This window comes from Danio aesculapii, chromosome 6, assembly GCF_903798145.1.
Source record: "Danio aesculapii chromosome 6, fDanAes4.1, whole genome shotgun sequence".
NCBI lineage: Eukaryota > Metazoa > Chordata > Actinopteri > Cypriniformes > Danionidae > Danio > Danio aesculapii.
The window spans coordinates 55408479-55433112 of NC_079440.1; the positions used below are offsets into that span (position 1 = coordinate 55408479).

The 24634-nt window shown below is 35.0% G+C and overlaps 1 protein-coding gene across 9 annotated transcripts in view; it reads left to right on the top strand.

The window, feature by feature from the left end:
* The window catches only part of matn4 (matrilin 4), a 53918-nt gene that overhangs the window by 23448 nt on the left and 5836 nt on the right, over nt 1-24634 (top strand). The window contains exons 6-18 of one of the 9 annotated variants that reach the window (XM_056460551.1): nt 729-851; nt 3067-3189; nt 5254-5376; nt 5763-5885; nt 6953-7075; nt 9571-9693; nt 9952-10074; nt 12171-12293; nt 14129-14251; nt 16803-16925; nt 19728-20141; nt 22498-22650; nt 24201-24303. In XM_056460551.1, the coding sequence (XP_056316526.1) occupies nt 729-851; nt 3067-3189; nt 5254-5376; nt 5763-5885; nt 6953-7075; nt 9571-9693; nt 9952-10074; nt 12171-12293; nt 14129-14251; nt 16803-16925; nt 19728-20141; nt 22498-22650; nt 24201-24303 (1900 nt within the window). The remainder of the gene's footprint in view (nt 1-728; nt 852-3066; nt 3190-5253; nt 5377-5762; nt 5886-6952; nt 7076-9570; nt 9694-9951; nt 10075-12170; nt 12294-14128; nt 14252-16802; nt 16926-19727; nt 20142-22497; nt 22651-24200; nt 24304-24634) is intronic. The other 8 variants (XM_056460554.1, XM_056460552.1, XM_056460553.1 and 5 more) reach the window with 8 other exon arrangements.

Sequence of the window (24634 nt, forward strand, 5' to 3'; positions counted from 1 at the left end):
TCCATTATCCCAAAACTCCCTTAAACCCCAATACCTAAACCCAAATAACTATTAATTATTAGCCCCTTAAACCCCAATACCTAAACCCAAATAACTATTAACTATTAGCCCCACTAACTATTAATAAGCAGCTAATTAGAAATATATTGAGCAAAAAGTGGGGAAACATGGTGGCTCCGTGATTAGCACTGTTGCCTCACAGCAAGAAGATCGCTTGTTTGAGTCCCGGCTTGATCAGTTGTCATTTCTGTGTGGAGTACGCATGTTCTCCCTGTGTTGGCGTGGGTTTCCTCCAGGTGCTCCGGTTTCTGCTGTGGTGACCTCTGATGTATAAAGAAATTAAGCTGAAGGAAAATGAATAAATGATCTAAAAGTTTGTTAATAGCATGAATTGTACATTAAAGTGTGACCAAATAAATACACCGGACGTCATTTTATACATTCTTCAAAACATCTTCTTTTGCGTTCAACAGAACAAACAAACTCATAAATATTTGAAAACACTTGAAGGTAGATGATAAGCAGATGATTAGTAAAGTTATTTTTAGTTAGTTTAGTTTAGTTATTTTAGTAATTTAGAGTGAATCGTGAACTGTATTTTTGGTGTGGATTTTGCAGAGCATGCAGGTTATGTTCAGAATAGCATACTACCACCATGTGCATGGATACATACAGTCCTAGTTTTGATTTCATGGGGTCTTTAATATGATTACTCACCCTGTTTCCAGTGATCGACTACTGCTCATTTGGGAATGATAGCTGCGAGCACAAGTGTGTGAGTGTGTTAAACGGCTTTAACTGTCGCTGTGATGAAGGATACTCGCTCAATGATGACCTGAAAACCTGCACAAGTTAGTCAAAGCAGCATAAACATTCCCCCCTTTTAAAATGCAATGCACTTCTTTGTATTTTCAGCATGTAGTACATTAGTATTACAAGCTATATTAATACAGAGCATGTAATTTCAAGAATTTCAGTTTCTTTGATGTTTGCATTTCCTCTGTGTTAATAACAGGGTTTCTGCAGGGTCCTAAAAAGTCTTAAAGAAGTCTAAAATTGAAAAAACTAAATTTTAGGCCTTAAAAAGTCTTACATTCACTGTTCTAGGTCTTAAATAGTTTTGCACAGGTCTTATTTTTCCGATGTCCATGTAACGCTACAGCTAATGCTCATTTAAATTCTTTTGTTGTTGTTGTTGTTGTTGCTTGGTGTTCGTGGTGTTATAGTTCTTTATTTCACTACTCCGAATGTAATTTCCGGTATTATAACTACAAATGAGACCAACATGCAATAGGAGGCGTGGCACCAAACCCCACGCCTAAACCCAACCGTCATTAGGGGATGAGCAAATTGTACGAATGAGATCATACGAATTCATACAAATTAGCCACTAAATCAAAAAGTTACCAATTGCCACGAGATTGTTTTTGTCTGAAACAGGTACGACCGTACAGACATCTTTATGATCCGTCCATGGGTGGTGAAATGGAGAACCAGATGACCAATAATTCTTGGCTGAAATTGCAACAGCAGTGGGAAAGGAGGATAGTTTTTGTGAAAGTTTGGAAAAACCCGAGGGATAAGTTTGTTAAAACAAAAAAGAGGCCATGCAAAAGTGGAGAGCCGGGTGGTTTTAATATTACAGAATATGTTTTTCAAACGTTCATAGGTTTTACACTGATGTAAATATTACATTTTTTAATTTAAAACAATTTACAAGTTACAAACTGAAATTAAGTAACTCTGAAATGAATGTCTTTGATAACTGGAAAGGAATATTTGAACCTGTCAGTTTACAATATACTGATGCCCAATTTCTAGGCTTTATTGGAGATAATGGTTAGGAATGTTGCACTATTACTGCCTTTTTAGCTTATAAGTAGAGAACAGAAACTAGCCAGACAGTAATGTGTGAATTGTTGAGTGGGCAAAGTAAAAAAAAAAAAACGTCAGTATTTTTTAGTAATTGTACTTTTTTTTTGCTTTTATTCTTGCCATAATAAAAATATAATTGTAGAGCAACCCATGTTCTGCTGTCATTAATATTTAACTTTAATAGATAAAACTTTCCTAAAGAAAGTGATGCATCAAAGTTTAATTTTCAAAAATCTTGAATGGTTATAAAAATCTTTATAATCATTATAATAAATTATAAACAAAAACACACACAGACGAGTAGTGCAGTAGGTAGTGTTGTCACCTCACAGCAAGAAGGTCGCCGGTTCGAGCCTTGGCTGAGTCGGTTGGCGTTTCTGTGTGGAGTTTGCATGTTCTACCTGCGTTTGCGTGGGTTTCCTCCGGGTGCTCTGGTTTCCCCCACAGTCCAAAGATATGCGGTACAGGTGAATTGGGTAGGCTAAATTGTCCGTAGTGTATGAGTGTGGGTGAGTGTGTATGGATGTTTCCCAGGAATGGGTTACAGCAGAAAGGGCATCCGCTGCATAAAACATGTGCTGGATAAGTTGGCGGTTCATTCCGCTGTGCCGACCCCGGATTAATAAAGAGACTAAGCCGAAAAAAAATAAATGAATAAAAACAATTAGTTTAAAAATCTTCAAGGATATTAATAATATGACGTAGTTCTGGAAACTTTCTACTTCTCTGTTTATTCGTCTGATTTTATCGTCTGTTTCTTTTGACCGCCCCCTGTGATTTAAAAGAATATCTCAATGGTGAACGCGTCAAGTATAAAAGCCTCGTCCATTTCGTGAGGTGTGCAATGCGGTGCCAGGCGAAAGTATAAATCAGCCTTAAGATGTTTGTTTGTTTCTTTTCTGTAGTTTAATGGTGCATCTAACCTGTCTTTAGTATTGTTTAATTTGGAGACATTTATTTTACCATTAGTTTTGTGATTTTGGTTTTTCTCTTTATGTGTATGCGTGTTTTTGATATTGTGATATAGGTCTTAAATTTAATACTTAATCGTCTTAAAAAGGTCTTAAAAAGTCTTAAATTTGACATTATGATATCTGCAGAAACCCTGTAATATAGTCAAATTCAAACACAAATATGAACTTTGCACGTGTTTCATCATCAAATTGTCATGCCTTTGTCTGCCCGTTCCAGTGATCGACTACTGTTCATTTGGGAATGATAGCTGCGAGCACGAGTGTGTGAGTGTGCTTCAGAGCTTTTACTGCCAATGCCGTGACGGATACACACTCAACGAGGATGAAACAACATGCACAAGTTAGTGAGGGCCTCGGATGCACACACAACTCACATATGGAGGACTCACAAATACCTGCAACACTGCAAGCCTGTAATTACGTTCGAGACACAGACGTTCTCCTAACATTTTGCAAACACATGGAACAGTCTCCAACGCAAGGAGTAAATCATTACAGCTTCCGCATGGCCGTGTTATTCTGCTATAAAGCACACTAGCGCTACTTATCTGTCCATTTCCTGCTGCGACCAGCTGGTTTATCTATTAAGACGCTGAACAAGAACAGAGTGTTTTAGTTTTTCAGCCTCTAGTTCCACACAGTCTTTATAGTAAACAGTGGAAACTGAGCTAAACAGTCTAGCATTTTGGCTTATTAGCAGGATGGGGAAGCTAATAGCTTAGCAAGCTACATTTAAAAAGGTATTTTGTTATTCATGCCACATGCTATTAGTAAAAGTATACTTATTATGGCTAAAAATAAAACTAATTAAGGAATGCTAATTAAGTAAATGATACAGTTGCTTAAAATTAAATTTTTTCTGTGCTACAATGCTTATAGTAGCACTGTATCAGTGCTTGTCAACACTATTTGTAGAAGCTATGCCAATTGTTAAGTAGATTTGTCCTGAACACAACACACTGATCTGAAGTTGCTACTGTTGTGCTATGATTAAACCAGCCGATTCGGATGTTATCACTCGATTGAATTGGGATTATCATTGGTTATCAGCTGATAGATATGGGCCAGTAGGGCCTTCTGGTAGGCTCAGAAGGCTGTTATCATCCATCTACATGGTTAATCAGCTATAGATCATAGGCTTGGGCGGTCTCCAAATTTTGATACCGTCAAACCTCCTCCCTATTTTACCTCGGTATACGGTATTACCGTGCATAATAAAAAAATTATGACATAAGGCTCAGACAGCATCACCAAACTGTTGGCTTGTGCCTAAACCATTCAGAAACTGAAAACCGTATATGCGACCTTAGGTTCGTGGTCACCTGTTTGTTGCAAATTGTCTTGTTTGTATTAGAGATCTGCGTGGGACTAAATTTTAAGGGGGTACATGATGCATTCACACACACACACACACACACGCACACACACACACACACACACACCATAGACAGTACCAAGCCAGCGACGCACAGCATCATGTGCTCTCTCTCTCATTCACACACATACACACACACACACACACACACATAGACAGCACCAAACAAGTGACACACAGCATAACGCTCTCTCTCATTCACACACATACACACACACACATAAACGGCACATTGCGTGCTCGCTCGGGAGCGATATTGTTAGACTGCGCGCCCACTGCAAGAAATCTGGTTGGGTCTCGCGGCTCCCACGGTACAGCGATACAACCGGAATGCAGACCTCTAGTTCATATTTACCACGTCTCCCTTCTCGTTCGGTCGAAACCCGAAATACTGACAACCTGCAGAGGTTGTGTTCTTGTTCGAGATCACGTCCCTTGGTACGCGACTTGCCATTTTACCTCTGCTCTCTCTCCTTCACACTGTTTCGTGATGACAATCACACATACACATTTTTAGGCATTAAATAAATAATATTTATTATTTAATACTTGTCTCCAATTTAAGTGCATTGTTTTTTATGACGGTATAACGGTATTGAAACTGATACCATTGCTATTTTTAGATCCCGCGGTATACCGTATTACTGCCCAAGCCTAATAGATCACATACTGTACGGCTGTGGCCGGAAATTAACGAGAATTTTTTTATATTATGTATTAAATTTCCCATTAATTGTATTTTATCAACGTCTACCCCCACTGGTAGGCTCAGAAGTCTGTTATCATCCATCCACATGGTTAATATCAATCAGCTGATAACCACCAATAACGCCCATTCAGTCGAGTGATAACATTTGAAGCGGATGTTAAACGTTATAGTGTTGCTTGTTGAAGCTAGTTAGCTATACACATGTACATTGTTAATTCTTTTTTTTTAAGAAAAACACAGCTTGTATGTTTCTTTGATGTGGTTTTACTTGCTCTTCTTCCTTGGCCAAAGCTTTTCTAACTTCTTTCTGCCCGTTCCAGTGATCGACTACTGTTCATTTGGGAATGATAGCTGCGAGCACGAGTGTGTGAGTGTGCTTAACGGCTTTCACTGTCGCTGTAATGAAGGATACTCGCTCAATGACGACCTCAAGACCTGTACAAGTTAGTCAAGCCAATCGTTTATTTGTGCATTCATGATTTCATGAGGAATTAGATTTTCCTTACATTTTTTCCATATTGTTTACCATCACTATTAATGGTACCCATTGCTAAATTGCAAGTATGCTCGTTTAAACATTAACAGATGTGGAATATATTGGGTCTAATGTTCTTCTTTCCTCTAAATGCTGTCTGTTCTTTCTCAGAGCATTTAAAAGTAATTTGAGGGATTTCAGATGTTTCTTTGCTCAATAAACCACCTAAATTAAACCTATAGGCTTAAACAATAGAGAACAGCAAAGCAAACGTTATATCTAAGAATAATTGGAAAATGACCCATATTCCTTACAGAATATCATTGAATTACAATCCATCTAATTCATATCTAGTGATTGACTACTGCTCGTTTGGGAATGATAGCTGCGAGCATGAGTGTGTGAGCGTCCTGAAGGGCTTTCACTGCCGCTGTAATGATGGATACACTCTCAATGATGACAAGAAGACCTGTACAAGTTAGTGAAGAACTTTTATTACATTCTTTAGAGGCACAATATGTAAATTTCGTTCATTCAAGTATACAATATGAACTAGAAATGTGTTATATATTTTGCTGACTTATGTACAGTACTTACATTATCCCAAACATATTGAAGAATGTTAAAATCCTGAGAAATGATCTATTTTAACTTGTAAACTGTGTGTGATCATGTTAATGTTGATAAATATGCAAATAATGACATATAATATGCATATTAAGAATATAATGCATGTTAAGAAAAGAAAATTAAGATAATTACATGTACATTTATATGTATATTAAGATATGAATATGCAAATATTATAAATAATAATAATTTTAAAAAATAATCCAACGGAGAAAAAGTTAAGACACTTTGATATGTTGTATATTTTTTAGACTACAGAGTAGCATTATAACAGAAGCCTAAAATGTATTTAGTTTGATAAAACAGCTTCTTCTTGTCCACATGATCACAAGAGAAAGAACCGGAAGCAGAGGATTGTGGCATAATAAAAGCTCTGCTGCTTCACACTCCCATGATACTAAGTGTTGAATACCTTAACTCATCCATTTAACTCATGTAAAGAACTCCCATAATTCCACACTGAGTCACGCCATCATGAAACTACACTTTTATTTGTGGTGAATTCATGCCCTCTAGTGGCAAAATTACATACTGTGCCTTTAAAAATCAACTTTCCTGCCATTTTCTCAATTGTTAACCTTTGATATGTAGGCTATCAATTGCAAACCTGGTTATTTTTCAGTTTGCAAAGATTGCAATTAAGAGTTGATTGCAAGTCAATGTCACCACAAAGTCATAAATATGTGTGTGAAGTGATACATTGGGGGTCTTGATGGATAATATTTCTCCACTAAGGCCATAATAAGAGCATATGATGGAGAAATGTTATCAATTATATTAATGAAAGACAATTGAGAAAAGACTGGGATGAATTTGGAAGAAGCAAAGAAATTTTTAAATGCTGAAAAACATTAATGACATATTTACTATATTCTGCTCAATATGCCGTCCTAATGCATCTAATCCACATCTAGTGATCGACTACTGCTCGTTTGGGAATGATAGCTGCGAGCATGAGTGTGTGAGTGTGCTCAAAGGCTTTCATTGCATTTGTAACGAGGGATACTCACTCAACGATGACAAGAAGACCTGTACAAGTTAGTGAAAGCTTTCAGTCAATTCATGCATTTAATTTACACTCTTTTTTAGTGTATTTGGGCCATTAAATGTGCAATATATACTTTACCATAAGGTTACATTAGTTAATATTAATGTATTTACTAACATGAACTAAGAATGCACAATTATTGTATAGCATTTATTAGTCATTAGTACATAGTTACTAATACAAGGGATAAAGTACATCTAGGCTGGTATTATTGCAGAATATAGCCTGACAGGCCAATCAGCAGTTTGGTGCGGGCTTCATTCTGCTATAACAACCGCATTGATGTAATTTATCCTGCTTATTACATGGCTTCTTGCCACAAAATGTAACAATTAGATACAAAACATTGGTCTGATCCACAATAAGTTAATAATTCTGTAATTAAATGCAATGCCTACGAAACGAAAATCGCTGTATGAAGCATAGACTAACCTACATATTATTCAGTCAAAAGATGGTGAAAATAATCAAAAGCAATGGTGTGACAGACACATATACATTTGAAGTCACAATTATTAGCCCGCCTGAATTATTTGCCCCCCCCCCCCCCCCCCCAATTTCTGTTTAGGGGAGAAAAGATTTTTTTCACCACATTTCTAAACATAATAGTTTTAATAACTCATTTCTAATAACTGATTTATTTTATCTTTACCATGATGACAGTAAATAATATTTTACTAGATATTTTTCAAGACACTTCTATACAGCTTAAAGTGACATTTAAAGGCTTAACTAGGTTAATTACATTAACTAGGCAGAATAGGGTAAGTAGGCAAGTTATTGTATATTAATGGTTTATTCTGTAGACTATCGAAAAAAATTGGTAATAAAATAGGCTAATAATTTTGAGCTTAAAATGGGTTTTAAAAAATTAAAAACTGCTTTTATTCTAGCCAAAATAAATCAAATAAGACTATCTCCTGAAGAAACAATATTATCAGACATACTGTGAAAATTGTCTTGCTCTGTTAAACATCATTTGGGAAATATTTACAAAAAATTTAAAAAAAAATTCAAAGGGGGGCTAATAATTCTGACTTCAACTGTATATGGATGTGAACATATTCACTGACAGTCAAATATTATGTGATATTTTTATCCAAGGTTATCATACCATCAGAATCTTATACCGGCCCATGCCTAGATGTAGGTGCCCTTTTTTCTTCAGTAGTACATTAAAGAACATTTTTAGCTGAATCTGTGATCCTTCCTGACCTCCCATCCAAACGCGTTCCCATGTGCATTCTTGCATATACACATTTTTGGATATACAGTTAAAATCAGAATTTTTAAACCCCCTTTGAATTAAAAAAAAAATATTTCTCAAATGATGTTTAACAGAGCAAGAAAATTTTTACAGTATGACTGATAATATTTTTTTCTTCTGGAGAAAGTCTCGTTTGTTTTATTTCGGCTAGAATAAAAGCAGTGTTTTATAAAAATTTAAGGTAAAAATTTTTAGCTCCTTTAAGCTATATTTTTTTTGATAGTCTACAGAACAAACCATCGTTATAAAATAACTTGCCAAATTACCCTAACCTGCCTAGTTAACCTAATTAACTTAGTTAATTAGGCAACAATAAAATAAATCAGTTATTAGAAATAACTCTCCATTAAACAGAAATTGGGGAAAAAATAAACAATTTTAAATAAACAATAAATAATTCAGGGGGTTAAATAATTCTTCAACTATACACTTGCGATTATATTGATATGGAGATTTTAGTCTGATAATGCACTCGTCATGAAAGAGACGGGACTTCAATTGGACCACATTCGCACATGCGCTGAGACCTGTTTGACCAGGCTGTGGATTAAAGCTAATAATATTGTAAATACTGTTAAATTTCTTACACTAATCGTTGAAATCTGACTAATCGTTTCACTTCACAAGACCTCGGTGTGTCATCAAGATTGATTTAGGCTTCTTTGTATTTGTTTATTTTTAATCTCAGTAGACTGTCACCATTGACTGCCATTATAAAAATCCACCAGGACCACAGATTCAGCTTAAAATCTTCTGGAGTGTTTTACTGAACAAAGAAAGGCATCTACACTCTTAGAAATAAATGTAAAACGTTCTGTCACTGGGGTGGTACCATTTCAAAAGGTGCATTTTTGTACTTTACAGATGGACATTAGTACCTTAAGGGTACACTTGTGTACCTTTAAGGTTCACTTCTGTATTTTTAAGGTACTGTGAAGTACACATTTGTACTTTTTTAGGTATTGATATGTACCTTTAAGGACCTGTTAGGAAAAAATATCTACCTTTTGAAAAGGTACAACATCAGTGACAGATTTTGTATCTTTATTTCTGAGATTGTACATCTTGGATGGAAAAAGTTAATTGTTGGGTGAACTATCCCTTTAATATGAGTTGTGCATAAGTTCACTGTTCACTGAAAATTCACACAGGATATTTGTGTAAAAGAGTAATATGTTTGGTCATGTCCTTAATTCCATCTAATTAATCTAATCTAGTGATCGACTACTGCTCGTTTGGGAACGATAGCTGCGAGCATGAGTGTGTCAGTGTGCTCAAAGGCTTTCACTGCATTTGTAAGGATGGATACTCACTCAACGATGACAAGAAGACCTGTACAAGTTAGTGAAAGCCACACACACATACTCCTAAATCTGCCCACAGATCGTATCCATAACCTTAGCTTGATAAACCAAAAACTTTTATCACTGTTTACGAATCCATTCTCCACTCCAAATCCATAAAACAGTCACATCTCAGAAGAGAAATAAACATAATAGCATGTTTCCTTTCTGTGCTTCTTCCACCTGCAAAACATTTAGCCCTTTTTCCAACAACTTTGGCCACTAAACTTCTCTGCTTCTCTCTGCCCATTTCAGTGATCGACTACTGTTCATTTGGGAATGATAGCTGCGAGCACCAGTGTGTTAGTGTGCTCAAAGGCTTTAACTGCCGCTGTAATGAAGGATACTCACTCAATGGCGACCTCAAGACCTGCAAAAGTTAGTGAGGGCGACACATTGAACTACACACACATTCATATTATGGACAAGTTGCTTTTGGTAGCTTTTATGGAAGCCCATTTACACATCAGAGTAAAAAATACACTGGTTTCTCTTTATATTAAGCGTTCCTACACTGAAAAAAGCGATTAGTTGACTTTATTTTAAAAAAGAGAGCAAACCCATTGCCTTATAATTTCTGTATTAAGTAAACAAACTATGTGCACAATTATAAAAGTTAAGTCAGTAGGTTTACAGACTTTTTTAAAGGTAAAATCAACTTGTTGCATTTAAGGCAACAGGTTTACTCACTTTTTTTTAAAAGTATTGCAACGAGTTGCTTTTTACAGTGTAACTACTCTGTATTTACATCAGAAAATAAGTACAATATACTTATTGAATTGATATTGTAAAGGACAACACTTCTGATGAATAATCACTTCTGAAATACTATACAATAGACTGATGAATAAACATTTCTGATGATTTTGAGGTTGGATATGGGTAAGGTTAGGGACAGGTTCGGTGGTGCGCTTGGGTTTAATGGAGGGTTAAGCTGCAAGGGAATTACAGAAATCAAAGTTACACTATTTTATGTTGACATACTTATAGCTTTATTTAACTACTTAATATTAATGACATGTATGGTTGGGGTTGGAATAGGGATAGGTTTGTGGTTAGTTCATGTAATTATGCATAATTCATTGTAATTACTACTACTACTACTACTACTACTACTACTACTACTACTCCTACTACTACAACTACTACTAATAATAAAATTGATAATAATTCCTTACTTTAAATAGCACTTGCTTACTATAAGTGCATGGAACATGTCACCTTAAATTAAACCGAAATTAATTACAGGTGTGATTATATGCAGATGATTTTAAGTACAATTTAAAAACACGTATTTACAAAATAAATAGTAATATAGGGCATTTACATAGTAATTAAGGACACTTATTGTAATAAAAAGTGGGAGCAATGTAATCGTTTGATTATAAGTAAATGTGAAATAGATATACCGTCGCATTCAAAAGGTAGATATGACAACAAAAAAACTTTTTTTTTTACCAGGATGCATTAAGCTAATTGAAGTAAATACTTTTTAATTGTTACATCCATTTAAATTACATGCTCTTATTTTGACTTTTTAATAATCCACCAAAAATACTAAGCACCTTGAGTTTCAACATTGATAATAAGAAATGTTTTTGGAGCAGCAAATCATTTAAAAAATACTCCAACAGAAAACTGTATGTAAACATCTTTAAATTGTAATAGTATTTCACAACATTACAGTTTACTTTATATCTCTGATCAAATGAATGCAGTCTCGGTGAGTATTTGAAATAAATGAGGTACACAATTTTTTTGCAATTATATTGATTTGAACTTCTGGCCAATATCTAAACCAATAACTCCATAATTGGAAGCAAAGCAAAATGTAAACTAAATATAAATTTAAACTTTCATATAAATTTGAGGAAATACAAATGCAGTGGATGACAGATTTTATTATCAAACTTTGCAAAATTCTTTACAAACTGCAAATCTGATTTTTTCTTTTTTTTTTTCACACTGAAAATCTCACATTCTGACTACTGTCTTTCCTATAGCAAAAACTTCTCTAAATCACCTGAAGTGGGTTAACTGATTTAATATCAGACTAATGCAGATAATTATAAGAATAAGCATTTATTAGCCGATACCAATATGGCGGCTGATATATTGTGAACAAAAGTCACAAATGCATGTTTTATGAGGTGGAAATCGGCTTCCATAGGTTTTGCTGGTGAACAGCAGGGTTAGATCTCACCCCAAAACACACCACAAACACAACATTTTACATTAAAAGCTCTACATTTTAGGTGTATGTATGTATGTATGTATATATATATATATATATATATACATATATATATATATTTATTTATTTATTTATTTTATTTATTTATTTTTCGACCAGCTGGTTCAACTGCTAACATTCTACTTCCTCTAATACAGAAACTAAAGACGGGTGCTTGTCTGTGCATCCTTTTGAGGATTGTGTATTGATGCTCTTCTAAAATCTGCTGTTCTGTTTCCAGTGATTGACTACTGTTCATTTGGGAATGATAGCTGTGAGCATGAGTGTGTGAGTGTCCTCAACGGTTTTCACTGCCGTTGTAAGGACGGATACACCCTCAATGAGGACAAGAAGACCTGTACAAGTTAGTGAGAATAACTGGTTGACATATAATTAGTTTTGTATAATGCATGATTCCCACATTTTGCTTGGTTTTCTTGTTTGCATCTTGCTTGCTGTATTTGCTTTTTAACGGACAGTTGCCTAATGCTTATTTATAATGGGAAAGTAATCTATATATATATTTTATTATCATAGTTTTTTTGTTTTGCCTTTTGTTTTAGAATTTATTCAAGCAGTTATAAATTAAATATCTGATGGTTTCTAGTTTTGCTGGAAGAAAAATGGCTGTATTACCCTATATAGAAGTTTGATATATGGCAGTATATGCAAAATAGATATACTTTATAACACACAAGTTCATTTGGATTTCACATATAAAAAATATGTCATATTTAGTATGTACAAGAATGTTGATGTATATATATATATATATATATATATATATAGTGAAAAAAAGATTTTATTTACATTTCAACAAAACCTTAAAGTCAGAACTTGCCAGGGTTATGAATAATTTCGGGCTTTACTGTATATAAATGGCCCGTCTGGCAATGTTTTGAAATATACACCCACCGGACAGTTTATTAGGTACACCTTACTAGTACCGGGTTGGACCCCATTTTGCCCTCAGAACTGCCTTAATCCTTCAAGGCATACATTCTAAAAGCTACTGGAAATATTTCTCAGAGATTTTGGTCCATATTGACATGATAGCATTACGCAGTTGCTGCAGATTTGTCTGCTGCACATCCATGATGCGAATCTCCTGTTCCACCACATCCCAAAGGTGCTCTATTGGATTAAGCCTGGTGACTGTGGAGGCCATTTGAGTAAAGTGAAGTCATTGTCATGTTCAAGAAACCAGTCTGAGATAATTCTCGCTTTATGACATGACGCGTTATCCTGCTGGATGTAGCCATCAGAAGATGGGTACACTGTGGTCATAAAGGAATGGACATGGTCAGCAATAATACTCAGGTAGGCTGTGGCGTTGACACGATGCTCAATTGGTACTAATGGGCCCAAAGTGGGCCAAGAAAATATCCCCCACACCATTACACCACCACCACCAGCCTGAACCGTTGATACATGGCAGGATGGATCCATGCTTTCATCTTGCTCATGCCAAATTCTGACTCTACCATCCGAATGTTGCAGCAGAAATCGAGACTTATCAGACCAGGGAACGTTTCCTGTTCTTACGGGTGCTGAAAGGAGTGGCACCTGGTGTGGTCTTCTGCTGCTGTAGCCAATCCTCAAGGTTCACTGTGTTGTGCATTCAGAGATGGTCTTCTGCAGACCTCGGTTGTAACGAGTGGTTATTTGAGTTACTGTTGCTTTTCCATCAGCCATTCTCCAGTCTGGCCATTCTCCTCTGTCCTCTGGCTTCAACAAGGCATTTGCGACCACAGAACTGGATATTTTCTCTATTTTAGACCATTCTCTGTAAACCCTAGAGATGGTTGTGCATGAAAATCCAAGTAGATCAGCAGTTGAAATGCCACCATGCCACATTCAAAGTCACTTAAATCACCTTTCTTCCCCATTCTGATGCTCGGTTTGAACTGCAGCAGATTGTTTAGACCATGTCTACATGCCTAAATGCATTGCTGCCATGTGATTGGCTGATTAGAAATTTGTGTTAACAAGCAGTTGGACAGGTGTACCTAATAAAGTGGCCCATAAGTGTATGTTGCATATACAACATATGTTATATGTTGTATGAACTCATGTCTTATATGTAATTTGTATATATTAGATTTCTGTGTGGAATGGGTACATTTACAGTCACAGTCAGTGTCATCTTTATTTCAGTTCCACATTGTTTGCTTCTTCACCATTGTTTTTGACTCTTAGTGATCGATTACTGCTCCTTTGGGAATCACAGTTGTGATCATCACTGTGTTAGTGTGCTCAATGGCTTCTTCTGTCGCTGCAATGAAGGATACACTCTTCAGGAGGATGGAAAGACCTGCCAGTGTATGTACTGTTTTCACAAGGCTATTTGATGCTATTTTAAAAGGACAATATTGTGTATTGAAAAGCAGAACCTTAAAAGTCAATTGTGTAACAATATTGTGAAGTAGATGTTATATCATATATATATATATATATATATATATATATATATATATATATATACAGTTGAAGTCAGAATTATTAGCCCCCCTGTTTATTTTTTCCCTAATTTTTGTTTAAAGGAGAGAAGATTTTTCAAGACACTTTTATACAGCTTAAAGTGACATTTAAAGGCTTAACTAGGTTAATTAGGTTAACTAGGCAGGTTAGGCTAATTAGGCAAGTTAGTGTATAATGATGGTTTGTTCTGTAGGCTATAGAAAAAAATATAGCTTAAAGGGGCTAATAATATTGACCTTTAAATGGTTCATAAAAAATTTTAAACTGCTTTTATTCTAGCCAAAATAAAACAAACAAGACTTTCTCCAGAAGAAAAAATATTATCAGACATACTGTGAAAATTTCCTTGCTCTGTTAAACATCATTTGGGGAATATTTAAAAAAAGAAAAAACAAATCAAAGGGGGGCTAATAATTCTGACTTCAACTATATATACAGTTAAAGTCTGAATTATTAGCCCCCCTGCTTATTTTTTTCCACAATTTTTTTTAACGGAGAGCAGATTTTTTTCAACACATTTCTAAACATAATAGTTTTAATAACTCATTTCTAAACGCTGATTTATTTTTCTTTGCCATGATGACAGTAAATAATATTTGACTAGATATTTTTCAAGACACTTCTCTACAGCTTAAAGTGACATTTAAAGGCTTAATTATGTTAATTAGGTCAACTAGGCAGGTTAGGGTAAGTAGGCAATTATTGTATAACGATAGTTTGTTCTGTAGAATATTGAGAAAAAAAATTAGCTTAAAGGGGCTAATAATATTGACCTTAAAATGAATTAAAAAAAATTATATATATATATAAAACTGCATTTTAAGAAGCTTCATTATTATTTTGTTTTACTTTCATGTCATATGCGATTAGATAATTTATTAGCTTTTAAGGTGATTATTGGATTACTTCACCTCATAAAAATAATGGGCTCCCAAACTATGCTTAGATTTCTCAACACAGTATGGTTAACTTGGCCTAAACTCTTAAAAACTGCTCAAAATCAGATGTTGCGGAAGTGAATCGCCCCCTCTTTCAGTCTGATGGCCTTCCCAGACCTTGGCCTTGAACAGAAAATATCAAGTGTGTCATTTATCTTTTTTTTTTTGAAGTTCACCTGAAGCTCTGGATATTTGCTTTAAGGAGCTTAGTCACTTCCTCTCAGTATTCTTACCAGTGTTATAGACAAAATGCATAGCTGTTTTATTTGCATGTATGGTTGACGTCAAAATGATTAGTGCTTATTTTTACAGTAAGTCCTGTTTAACAGAGCAAGGAATTTTTCACAGTAATTTCTATAATATTTTTTTCTTCTGGAGAAAGTCTTATTTGTTTTATTTCAGCTAGAATAAAAGCTGAAGCTTTTTATTTTTGTTTTACTATTTTAAGGTCAATATTATTAGCCCCCTCAAGCAATATTTATATAAAAAAAAATTATTATCCTAACTTGCCATAATAAGCATGTTAGGCATTTAAATTGCAATTTAAGCTGAATATTGGCATCTTGCAAAATCTTGCCATCATAGCAAAGACAAAATAAATTAGTTATTAGATATTAGTTTCTAATAAAAATGTGTTGAAAACAATCTCTGTTAAGCAACGGTAGGAAAATATTTTTCAAAGAACTACAATTTCACAGGAGGGCTAATCATTTTGACTTCAGCTATATGTTATTGTTCTTGTAGGTTTTTCAATTAGACCCAAAAACATTTCTGTCGATTACGGTATGAAAATGCAGTTAGACTTGATTTATTTAAAAAGTATGTATTGTAAACTGCCGTTAAGAGGGAATTTTTTCATCTCTTTGAGTCTCTTAAGCCTCACTACACTGTAAAAAAACATTCTTGCTGCCTTATTTTTTTTTAGTTGAATCAAATAATTTTTTCTAGTCATCTCAATAACTTATATCAATCAAACTGACTAAAAATATTAAGAAAAATTTGTATAACTTAAAAAATGTAGTTGAAACCTGATTAACTTATTAAAATAAGTAAAAGTAACATAAAACATTTGACTTTTTGTCATTTTTTTTACAATGTAAGACTGCTCAAAATAAAAAAACTGAAATATTATTACATAAAATAAATATTATTCCGCTGTGGCTACCCCTAATAAATAAGGGAGTACGCCGAAGGAAAATGAATGAATGAATATTTATGAGATGCAAAGTTGAGTTTACATCATCATTACTTCATTCTTCAGTGTCACGTGATCAGGAATCATCCAGGAATCATTCTAATAGGCTGATTTGATGCTCAAGGAACATTTATTTGTTAATACTATTGATATTTCTGAAATATGAATGTCATATTGATTAATTTCATGCATGCTTGCTGAAATGAATTATTTTTTTACTGTTTAAATGATTACTGACGTCTCCTTGTGTGTCCTGCAGCGGATAACTTATGCAACACAGTTGAGCATGGTTGCGAGTACCAGTGTGTGAGTACTCCAGGATCCTACCACTGCATCTGTCCTGAGGGTCACGTGCTGCAGGATGACGGCAAGAGCTGTGGAAGTAATGCAGACTCACTTACATTCTGATTTTTTCACTTACATAGAGAATTTTGATCATAAATGTTGCTTAAAAGGGGAAAGAATAATGCTCGACAAGATTCTGGGAACAAAACAAAATAAGTCAAGGAGCAAAATTACAGTTTATGATTAAGGTATCAGGGCGGCACGGTAGGTCAGTGGTTAGCACTGTTGCCTCACAGCAAGAAGGTTGCTGGTTCGAGCCTCGGCTGGGCCAGTTGGCATTTCTGTGTTAAGGGTTGCATGTTCTCTCCATGTTTTGTTTCCTCCCGGTGCTCCGGTTTCCCCCACAGTCCAAACACATAGGCTATAGGGAAATTGAATAATAAGTGGCTGTGTGAATGCAAAAGTGTATGGCTGTTTCCCAGTACTTGGTTGCGGCTGGAACGGCATCCGCTACATAAACATATGCCAGAATAGTTGGCGGTTCATTCTGCTGTGGCGACCCTTAATAAATAAGGGACTAGGCTGAAGGAAAATTAATGAATGATTAAGGTATCAAAATTTTGATTTTAGTTCAGAGAAACATATAATCTCGAGCTGAATGACTTGAAACAATTCACCCATCCGTACATTGAAACATGGAGAGGCAATGGAGAAAAATATGTATTTTTTGCTAGAATAAGTCCCATCAAAAGAGGATGTTGTGGGGATTTTAAAAGTGTCTCAGAATATAGTATTGTCTCAGAATATCCAAGAATTGCAAGACAGTAGCTATGTTTCCATCCACCTATTTTTATGCGCATTTTGCATATGCGCATAAAAAACGGTTAATGGAAATGCCATGATGCGCATACATTTTGAAAATGCGCATAAAAAGCTTATGTGCATAACTGATTCGGATAAACTCTTTATTCAATAATAAAATATGCGTACAAACTACGATGGAAACACTTTGACCGCACAAATTTCAGTATGCGCATTAAAAAAGGTCATGTGATTTTGTTATAAGAGATCATGTGATGATTAAAATGTGCGTAAATGGACAAACCAGCAGGCTGAGCACACTATAAACCATCTGAACTGTTGTTTTGGTCAGTCTAAAACGCCTCACCGTTTAAGTATTAGTGTTATTATATTAATGGCCACCAGAATCAAGAGCGTCTCTGCTCCGCATCTGACACCTTCAAACACCACCGCGTGTTCACTGCGTGTCAGGATTGCCTTCTGAGGCGCAAGTCATTTATTATATGAAGCAAAGATTGACGCAGCTACTCCTACCGCAGTAAATTCAGTTTTTACTGTTGATATTTGGCGCCAGTTAATCAGGAAGTGACGGTTTTGTTCGCTTTTACTCGTTGGATGGAAACGCTGCTTTATTCGCACGTCTTTTATGCGATAATCCAGTTTTGCGCATAAAGTTCATTCGCATTTTGGGATGGAAACATAGCTACTGATCTGGCTCAACCTCCTTTGTCTCCAATTTTCAAATCGTGTAATAAAGAACCCCCTTCAGATTTGCATCTATCACAAACAGGGGAAACAGAATCAAATATTTTGCTTAGTTCAGTTTTGGAATAGTACAATCTGTGAATTACTTTAAATGGTATCAACCTGTGCCTCAGATATTGAGAAGTCTTGAATTCTTTCGAGACATTCATTCCAAATATCAAATTCCTTAGACTAGGCTTTTAGGTTTTGTACACAGGTCTAACTGGAAAATATTCAGAATTAAAAGTTGACAACAAAGAAACAGCAGATAACTAATTGAAATAAATATATAATTTATATATAATTAATATGTTATACAGAAATATAAAGTAGTTGAAAAACACTTTCTTGTAAAGAAATTTTATTTATTATAATTGTACATATTTTGTTATTGTAAAAAAAGACATTTCTTCAGACATTTCTTAAAATATATTGTAGTAAAACCAACTCAAATTGGTAACAGTTTAAGTAACAATTCACACCATATACGACTTGCTTATTACCTGCATATTATTAAGATATTTACACTTTAATATTTTTTATTAGCACTTCTAAAGTATGATCTAATGTTACATTCCCAATCCTACGTAATCCTAAACCCAACTAATACTTTACTAACTACTAATAAGTAGCTAATTCAATTCAATTCAATTCACCTTTATTTGTATAGCGCTTTTATAGATTGTGTCAAAGCAGCTTCACATAGAAGATCATAGTAAATTTAAACAGTGTAGTTCAGTTTTCAGTGTTTAAGTTCAGTTCAGTTTAGCTCAGTTCAGTGTGATTTAATAATCACTACTGAGAGTTCAAGCACTGAAGAGCAAATCCATCGATGCACAGCTCTACAGATCCCGAACCATGCAAGCTAGTGGCGACAGCGGCGAGGAAAAAACTTAACCAATTGGCGAAAGTGAAGTATTAAAAAACCTTGAGAGAAACCAGACTCAGTTGGGCATGACCATTTCTCCTTACTTTACCTAAAAGTCTTAGTTAATGGTTTGTTAGTAGCATGAATTGTCCATTAGAATAAAGTGGGACATAAAAATAATTAAAAAGCAGCAGCAGCACCAAAAAAATAAATAAACTAGACATCAGTTTTATAAATAAAAACTGCAACTAAATAACAATATAAACAAAAATTAATCTAAACCCACATTCTGACCCTAGCTATATACCAGGTACACATCATTAATCACTATTATAAGTACTTAAATAAGTAACAAGTGCACCTCAGATTAAAGTGTGACCTAAATTAATGATGACAGAATTTTCATGTTTGGGTGAATTATTCTATTCAGAAAATGATCAATTAAAAAAAAAAACATTAAAATACATTTCTGTTGATTTCTCCAAGCCTGTCGAACCTCCAACATCGACCTGGTCCTGCTCATCGACGGCTCCAAGAGCGTCCGGCCGCAGAATTTCGAGCTGGTCAAGCAGTTTGTGAACCAGGTGGTGGATCAGCTGGACGTCTCTGCTAAAGGCACGCGTGTGGGACTCGTCCAGTACTCCAGCCGCGTGCGCACCGAGTTCCCGCTCAGCATGTACCACAGCAAAGACGAGATCAAGAAGGCCGTGATGAATGTGGAGTACATGGAGAAGGGCACCATGACGGGTCTAGCCCTCAAACACATGGTGGAGAACAGCTTCTCTGAGGCCGAAGGAGCCCGTCCCGCTGAGAAAAACATCCCGCGCGTCGGCCTGGTGTTCACTGATGGACGCTCACAGGATGATATTCAGGACTGGGCCAAGAAAGCCAAGGAAGCAGGTATGTAAAGGAGTCATTTAAGGAAACTCTTTATTTTAAGGTGTCCATGTTATGTACAGTTGAAGTCAGAATTGTTAGCCCTTCTGAATTATTACTCCCCTGTATATTTCTGTTTAACGGAGAGAAGATTTTTTCAACACATTTCTAAACATAACAGTTTTAATAACTCATTTCTAATAACTGATTTATTTTATCTTTGCCATGATGACAGTAAATAATATTTGACTAGATATTTTTCAAGATACTAATATTCAGCTTAAAGTGACATTTAAAGGCTTAACTGGGTTAATTAGGTTAACTAGGCAGGTTAGGGTAATTAGGCAAGTCATTCTATAATGATGGTTTGTTCTGTAGACTATCGAACACAAATATTGCTTAAGGGGGCTAATAATATTGACCTTAAAATGGTTTAAAAAAATTAAAAACAGCTTTTATTCTAGTAAAACAAAACAAATAAGACTTTCTCCAGAAGAAAAAATATTATAGGAAATACTGTGAAAAATTCCTTACTCTGTTAAACATCATTTAGGAAATATTTGAAGTAGAAAAAAATAATTCATAGGAGGGTTAATAATTTTGACTTCAAGTGTATATTGGATATGTACTTACGTTAATAATTAGAATTATTTATTCATACATGCAGCTAACTCTAAACTTTGCCCGCATTCTGACCCTAACCATATAGCAGGTACATGTGATTAATCACTATTACTATAATTTTCATGTTTGGGTGAAGTATTGTATCTTAAAAAATAAATAAATTAATACATTCACAGAAGATACAAACATTTTGGAAAAAACAAATATTAATAAAAAATTATATGTTTTTTTAAAGCTATAACTGATAAAAAGAAACTATTTTTACGTTTTGACAAATTTTTGTATTGTTTGAATAATTTGTAATATTAATTAGTTTCTTAAATAGCAAGAAGATATATTGTAGACATATACAAATACTTTGGTGTGTCTATGTGTCCTTAACTGTCCAAAATGTCCAAAACATTAGTAGATATCTAATACAAACACATTATAATTTAAAATATAATTTGACCATGTTTTACCATGAAGGTTAATAATTTTCTTACTAACTTTTTACTGAATAAGCAGTCACAGAAAAGCTGTAAATAATATAGATTTTAGATGGAAAACATTGCATTTCTGGCTGGCACGGTGGCTCAGTGGTTAGCACTGTCGCTGGTTCAAGTGCTGGCTGGGCCAGTTGGCATTTCTGTGTGGAGTTTTCATGTTCTCCCCATGTTTTTGTAGGTTTCCTCCGGGTGCTCCGGTTGCCCCAACAGTCCAAGGACATGCTCTTTAAGTGAATTGAATAAACTAAATTGTCTGTAGTGTATGTGTGTGAATGATAGTGTATGGGTGTATTAGGTATTAGGATGCAGCCACAAGGGCATCCGCTGTGTAAAACATATGCTGTATAGGTTGGCGGTTCATTAAGCTGTGGCGACCCCTTCTAAATAAGCCAAGGAAAATGAATGAATGATCTTTGCATTTTTTGCTCCAATTGTAATGTTTTAAAATAAAATAAAAATAGCTGATCATTTATAAAATTTGAATTAAATTCACAATCTAGTTTTGTCTAGCTTTTTATCTTTTAGTTTGTAAACATTTTAGTAATTTTTATATTTTTAAATGTGATATTTTAATATTTTGTAATTTGATTGTAGAAAAGACTGGACATTTCTTCCATTATTTCTAAAAAATTATCAACATTTTAGTCTTTTATGTAATTTTTTATTATAAATAAGCAATTTATACAATAAAGTTTCTAAGATTTTTTGTTTTAAAACAATTAATTTGATAAAGTTATTTGATAAATTCCTCATTAAAATATTACGCAGTGGGTAGCATGATCTTACAGTAAGAAGGTCGCTGGTTCAAGCCTCGGCTGGGTCAGTTGGCATTTCTATGTGGAGTTTGCATGTTCTTCCCGTGCTTCGGTTTCCCCCACAAGTCCAAAGACATGCGCTATAGGTGAATTGGGTAAGCTAAATTGGCTGTAGTGTATGTGTGTGTGTGTCAATGAGTGTGTATGGGTGTTTCCCAGTGGTGGGGTGCAGCTGGAAGGGCATCCGCTGTGTAAAACAAATGCTGGATAAGTTGGAGGTTCATTTCGCTGTGGCAACCCCAGATTAATAAAGGAACTAAGCCGAAAAAAGAGAATGAATGAATGAAGTAATTTGATAAATTACAATGTGTGTGTATTGCATAATCAGATATGAAGGTTTCTGAGGTTTAATTATCTTCCTAATGGCATTTTTACTAAAGAAGAAGAAAAACATACACCCAATTTAATACACCTCTGTTTTCTTGAGCTTTCGTTGTGCTTTGTGTATTCCAGGAATCACCATGTATGCAGTTGGAGTGGGTAAAGCCGTAGAGGATGAGCTGAGAGAGATTGCATCTGATCCTGTTGAGAAACACTTCTTCTACACTGCAGACTTCACTGCTATCAGCCAGATCGCAGAAAACCTCAAACTCAACGTCTGCGCAGGTGTGTTTAAATTAAAGAGTATACAGACAAAACAAATCAGATGCAGTTAGATGCACACCATATGCTGTTCTATAGCACCATCTAGAGCCTGATGCAAATACATGCAATGTTCATTCAAAAATGTCCAGTGAGTATTATGTACATACATTTGGAGTCAAAATTCTTACCCCTGATGTGAAAGTTTTACAAATACTTCCCAAGTGTAGATTAACAGACCACACTTTTTTAAACATAATAGATTTAATAAGTAATTACTAATAACTAATTTATTTTGTCATGGCCATGATGGCAGTAAATAATGTTTCTCTACTTATTTTGCAACTAGTGTTCAGCTTAAAGAGACATTTAAAGGTTAATTAAGTTAACTAGGCAAGTTAGGGAAGGTAGGGTAATTTGGTAAGTCTTTGGAGAACAGTGGTTTATTCTATATACAATCAAATAAATATATTTCTTCAGTGGACTAATAATATTGACCTTAAGACAATGTTAAGGTTTGGCTGAACCCCCTCTTTCTATTTTTTAAATATTACACTTAACCGTTTAAAATGTAGAGGCCAGGTATCGGTTTTATATAAAATGTTCAAAAGAGTCATTTAATGACAAACTTCAAGCTTGGCGTTCTGACCTACAGGCAGATAAACAGTAACTGAGGAAGTGTTGTGATTGCCAGTGGAGTTGTCCTCGCTGGCGATCACTTCCTGAAATTTTGGCCGATTGCCAGCGGGGTTTCCTATATGGGAGACTACCGCTAAGGAAACTCCAACTCCCAGAAACCCCTGCGCTCATCAACACTGATAACAGCTGACAAGAATCCGGACACTTGCTCACAGACACAGCTGCTGCTCATTTACACTGATTACAAGGACTATAAATGCACCTCACGTTTGTTCACTTGGGACTGAGTCTTGTTTATCCATGAACATTACAAAGTGGTCTTCTGGTTTGTAAGTTTGTTCATGCTTGTATGCTGCCTGTCTTTTGATCATCTACCTGTGTTACTGACTACGACTCTGGATTTCCTCTATACACCTGTTTGCCCCTGTATTGACCATTGCTTTACTGACCTTCCAAATAAAACCTGCATTGGGATCCACAAGTCTGCTCTCAGCGTCTCCACCATTACAGGAAAAGTGACAAGAAGCTTGTTTAAAAGCTCAAACTCAACAAGCACCCATTTCAGATTGCTTCAATATAAATGGCTGAGTAGACAGCACATAACTCAAGTTAAGTTGCATTATTTGAACCCAAATACCCCCAATACATGCTATAGATGTAAACAAGAGTTCCCTTTTATTTCATTGTACTGTATATGGGAGTGTGCTAAGGTCAGTTTGTTTTGTGTTAAATACTGAATATTGGATGTCAAATCATTGGTAAAGTAATTCCTCTTGATCCCCGATCGTGTATATTGCATATTCAAAATTTTACTGTTGGGCTAAAATAATATTTGACTTTATACACTGTTTATATAATATCCTTTATATAAATGTCATCTAATTGCATAAATGCTGATGCTTTTAATAACGAATACTGTGTTCTTGCTCATTCAGCGGAGAGTAAAGGAGACATCGAAGTGAAAGATCCCTGTGCCTGTGAGAGTCTGGTGGCGTTTCAGCAGGTCACGATGTCCATCGTTGAGCAGCTCAACCAGAAACATATCCTTTATAAATAAATATATATTTATATATATATATATATATATATATAAATATATAAATAAAAGTGCATGCAACTCATTAAAAGGGTTCGTTAGTCCAGAAATGTCAATTTTGTTATGAATTACTCATCTTCATGTCAATCTACTGAGACATTTGTTCATCATCAGAACACAAGATGAAATGCAGGAGCTTTCTAGTCTTCCATAGACAGCAATGAGCCCAGGGATGTTCAAAGTCAAAAAAGCAACCCAGGCTTATGTAACCGGAGGTGTCTGCTTGAAATTTTTGTTTTTTGCAAATCCACCAGAGGCACCATGATCCAAAAT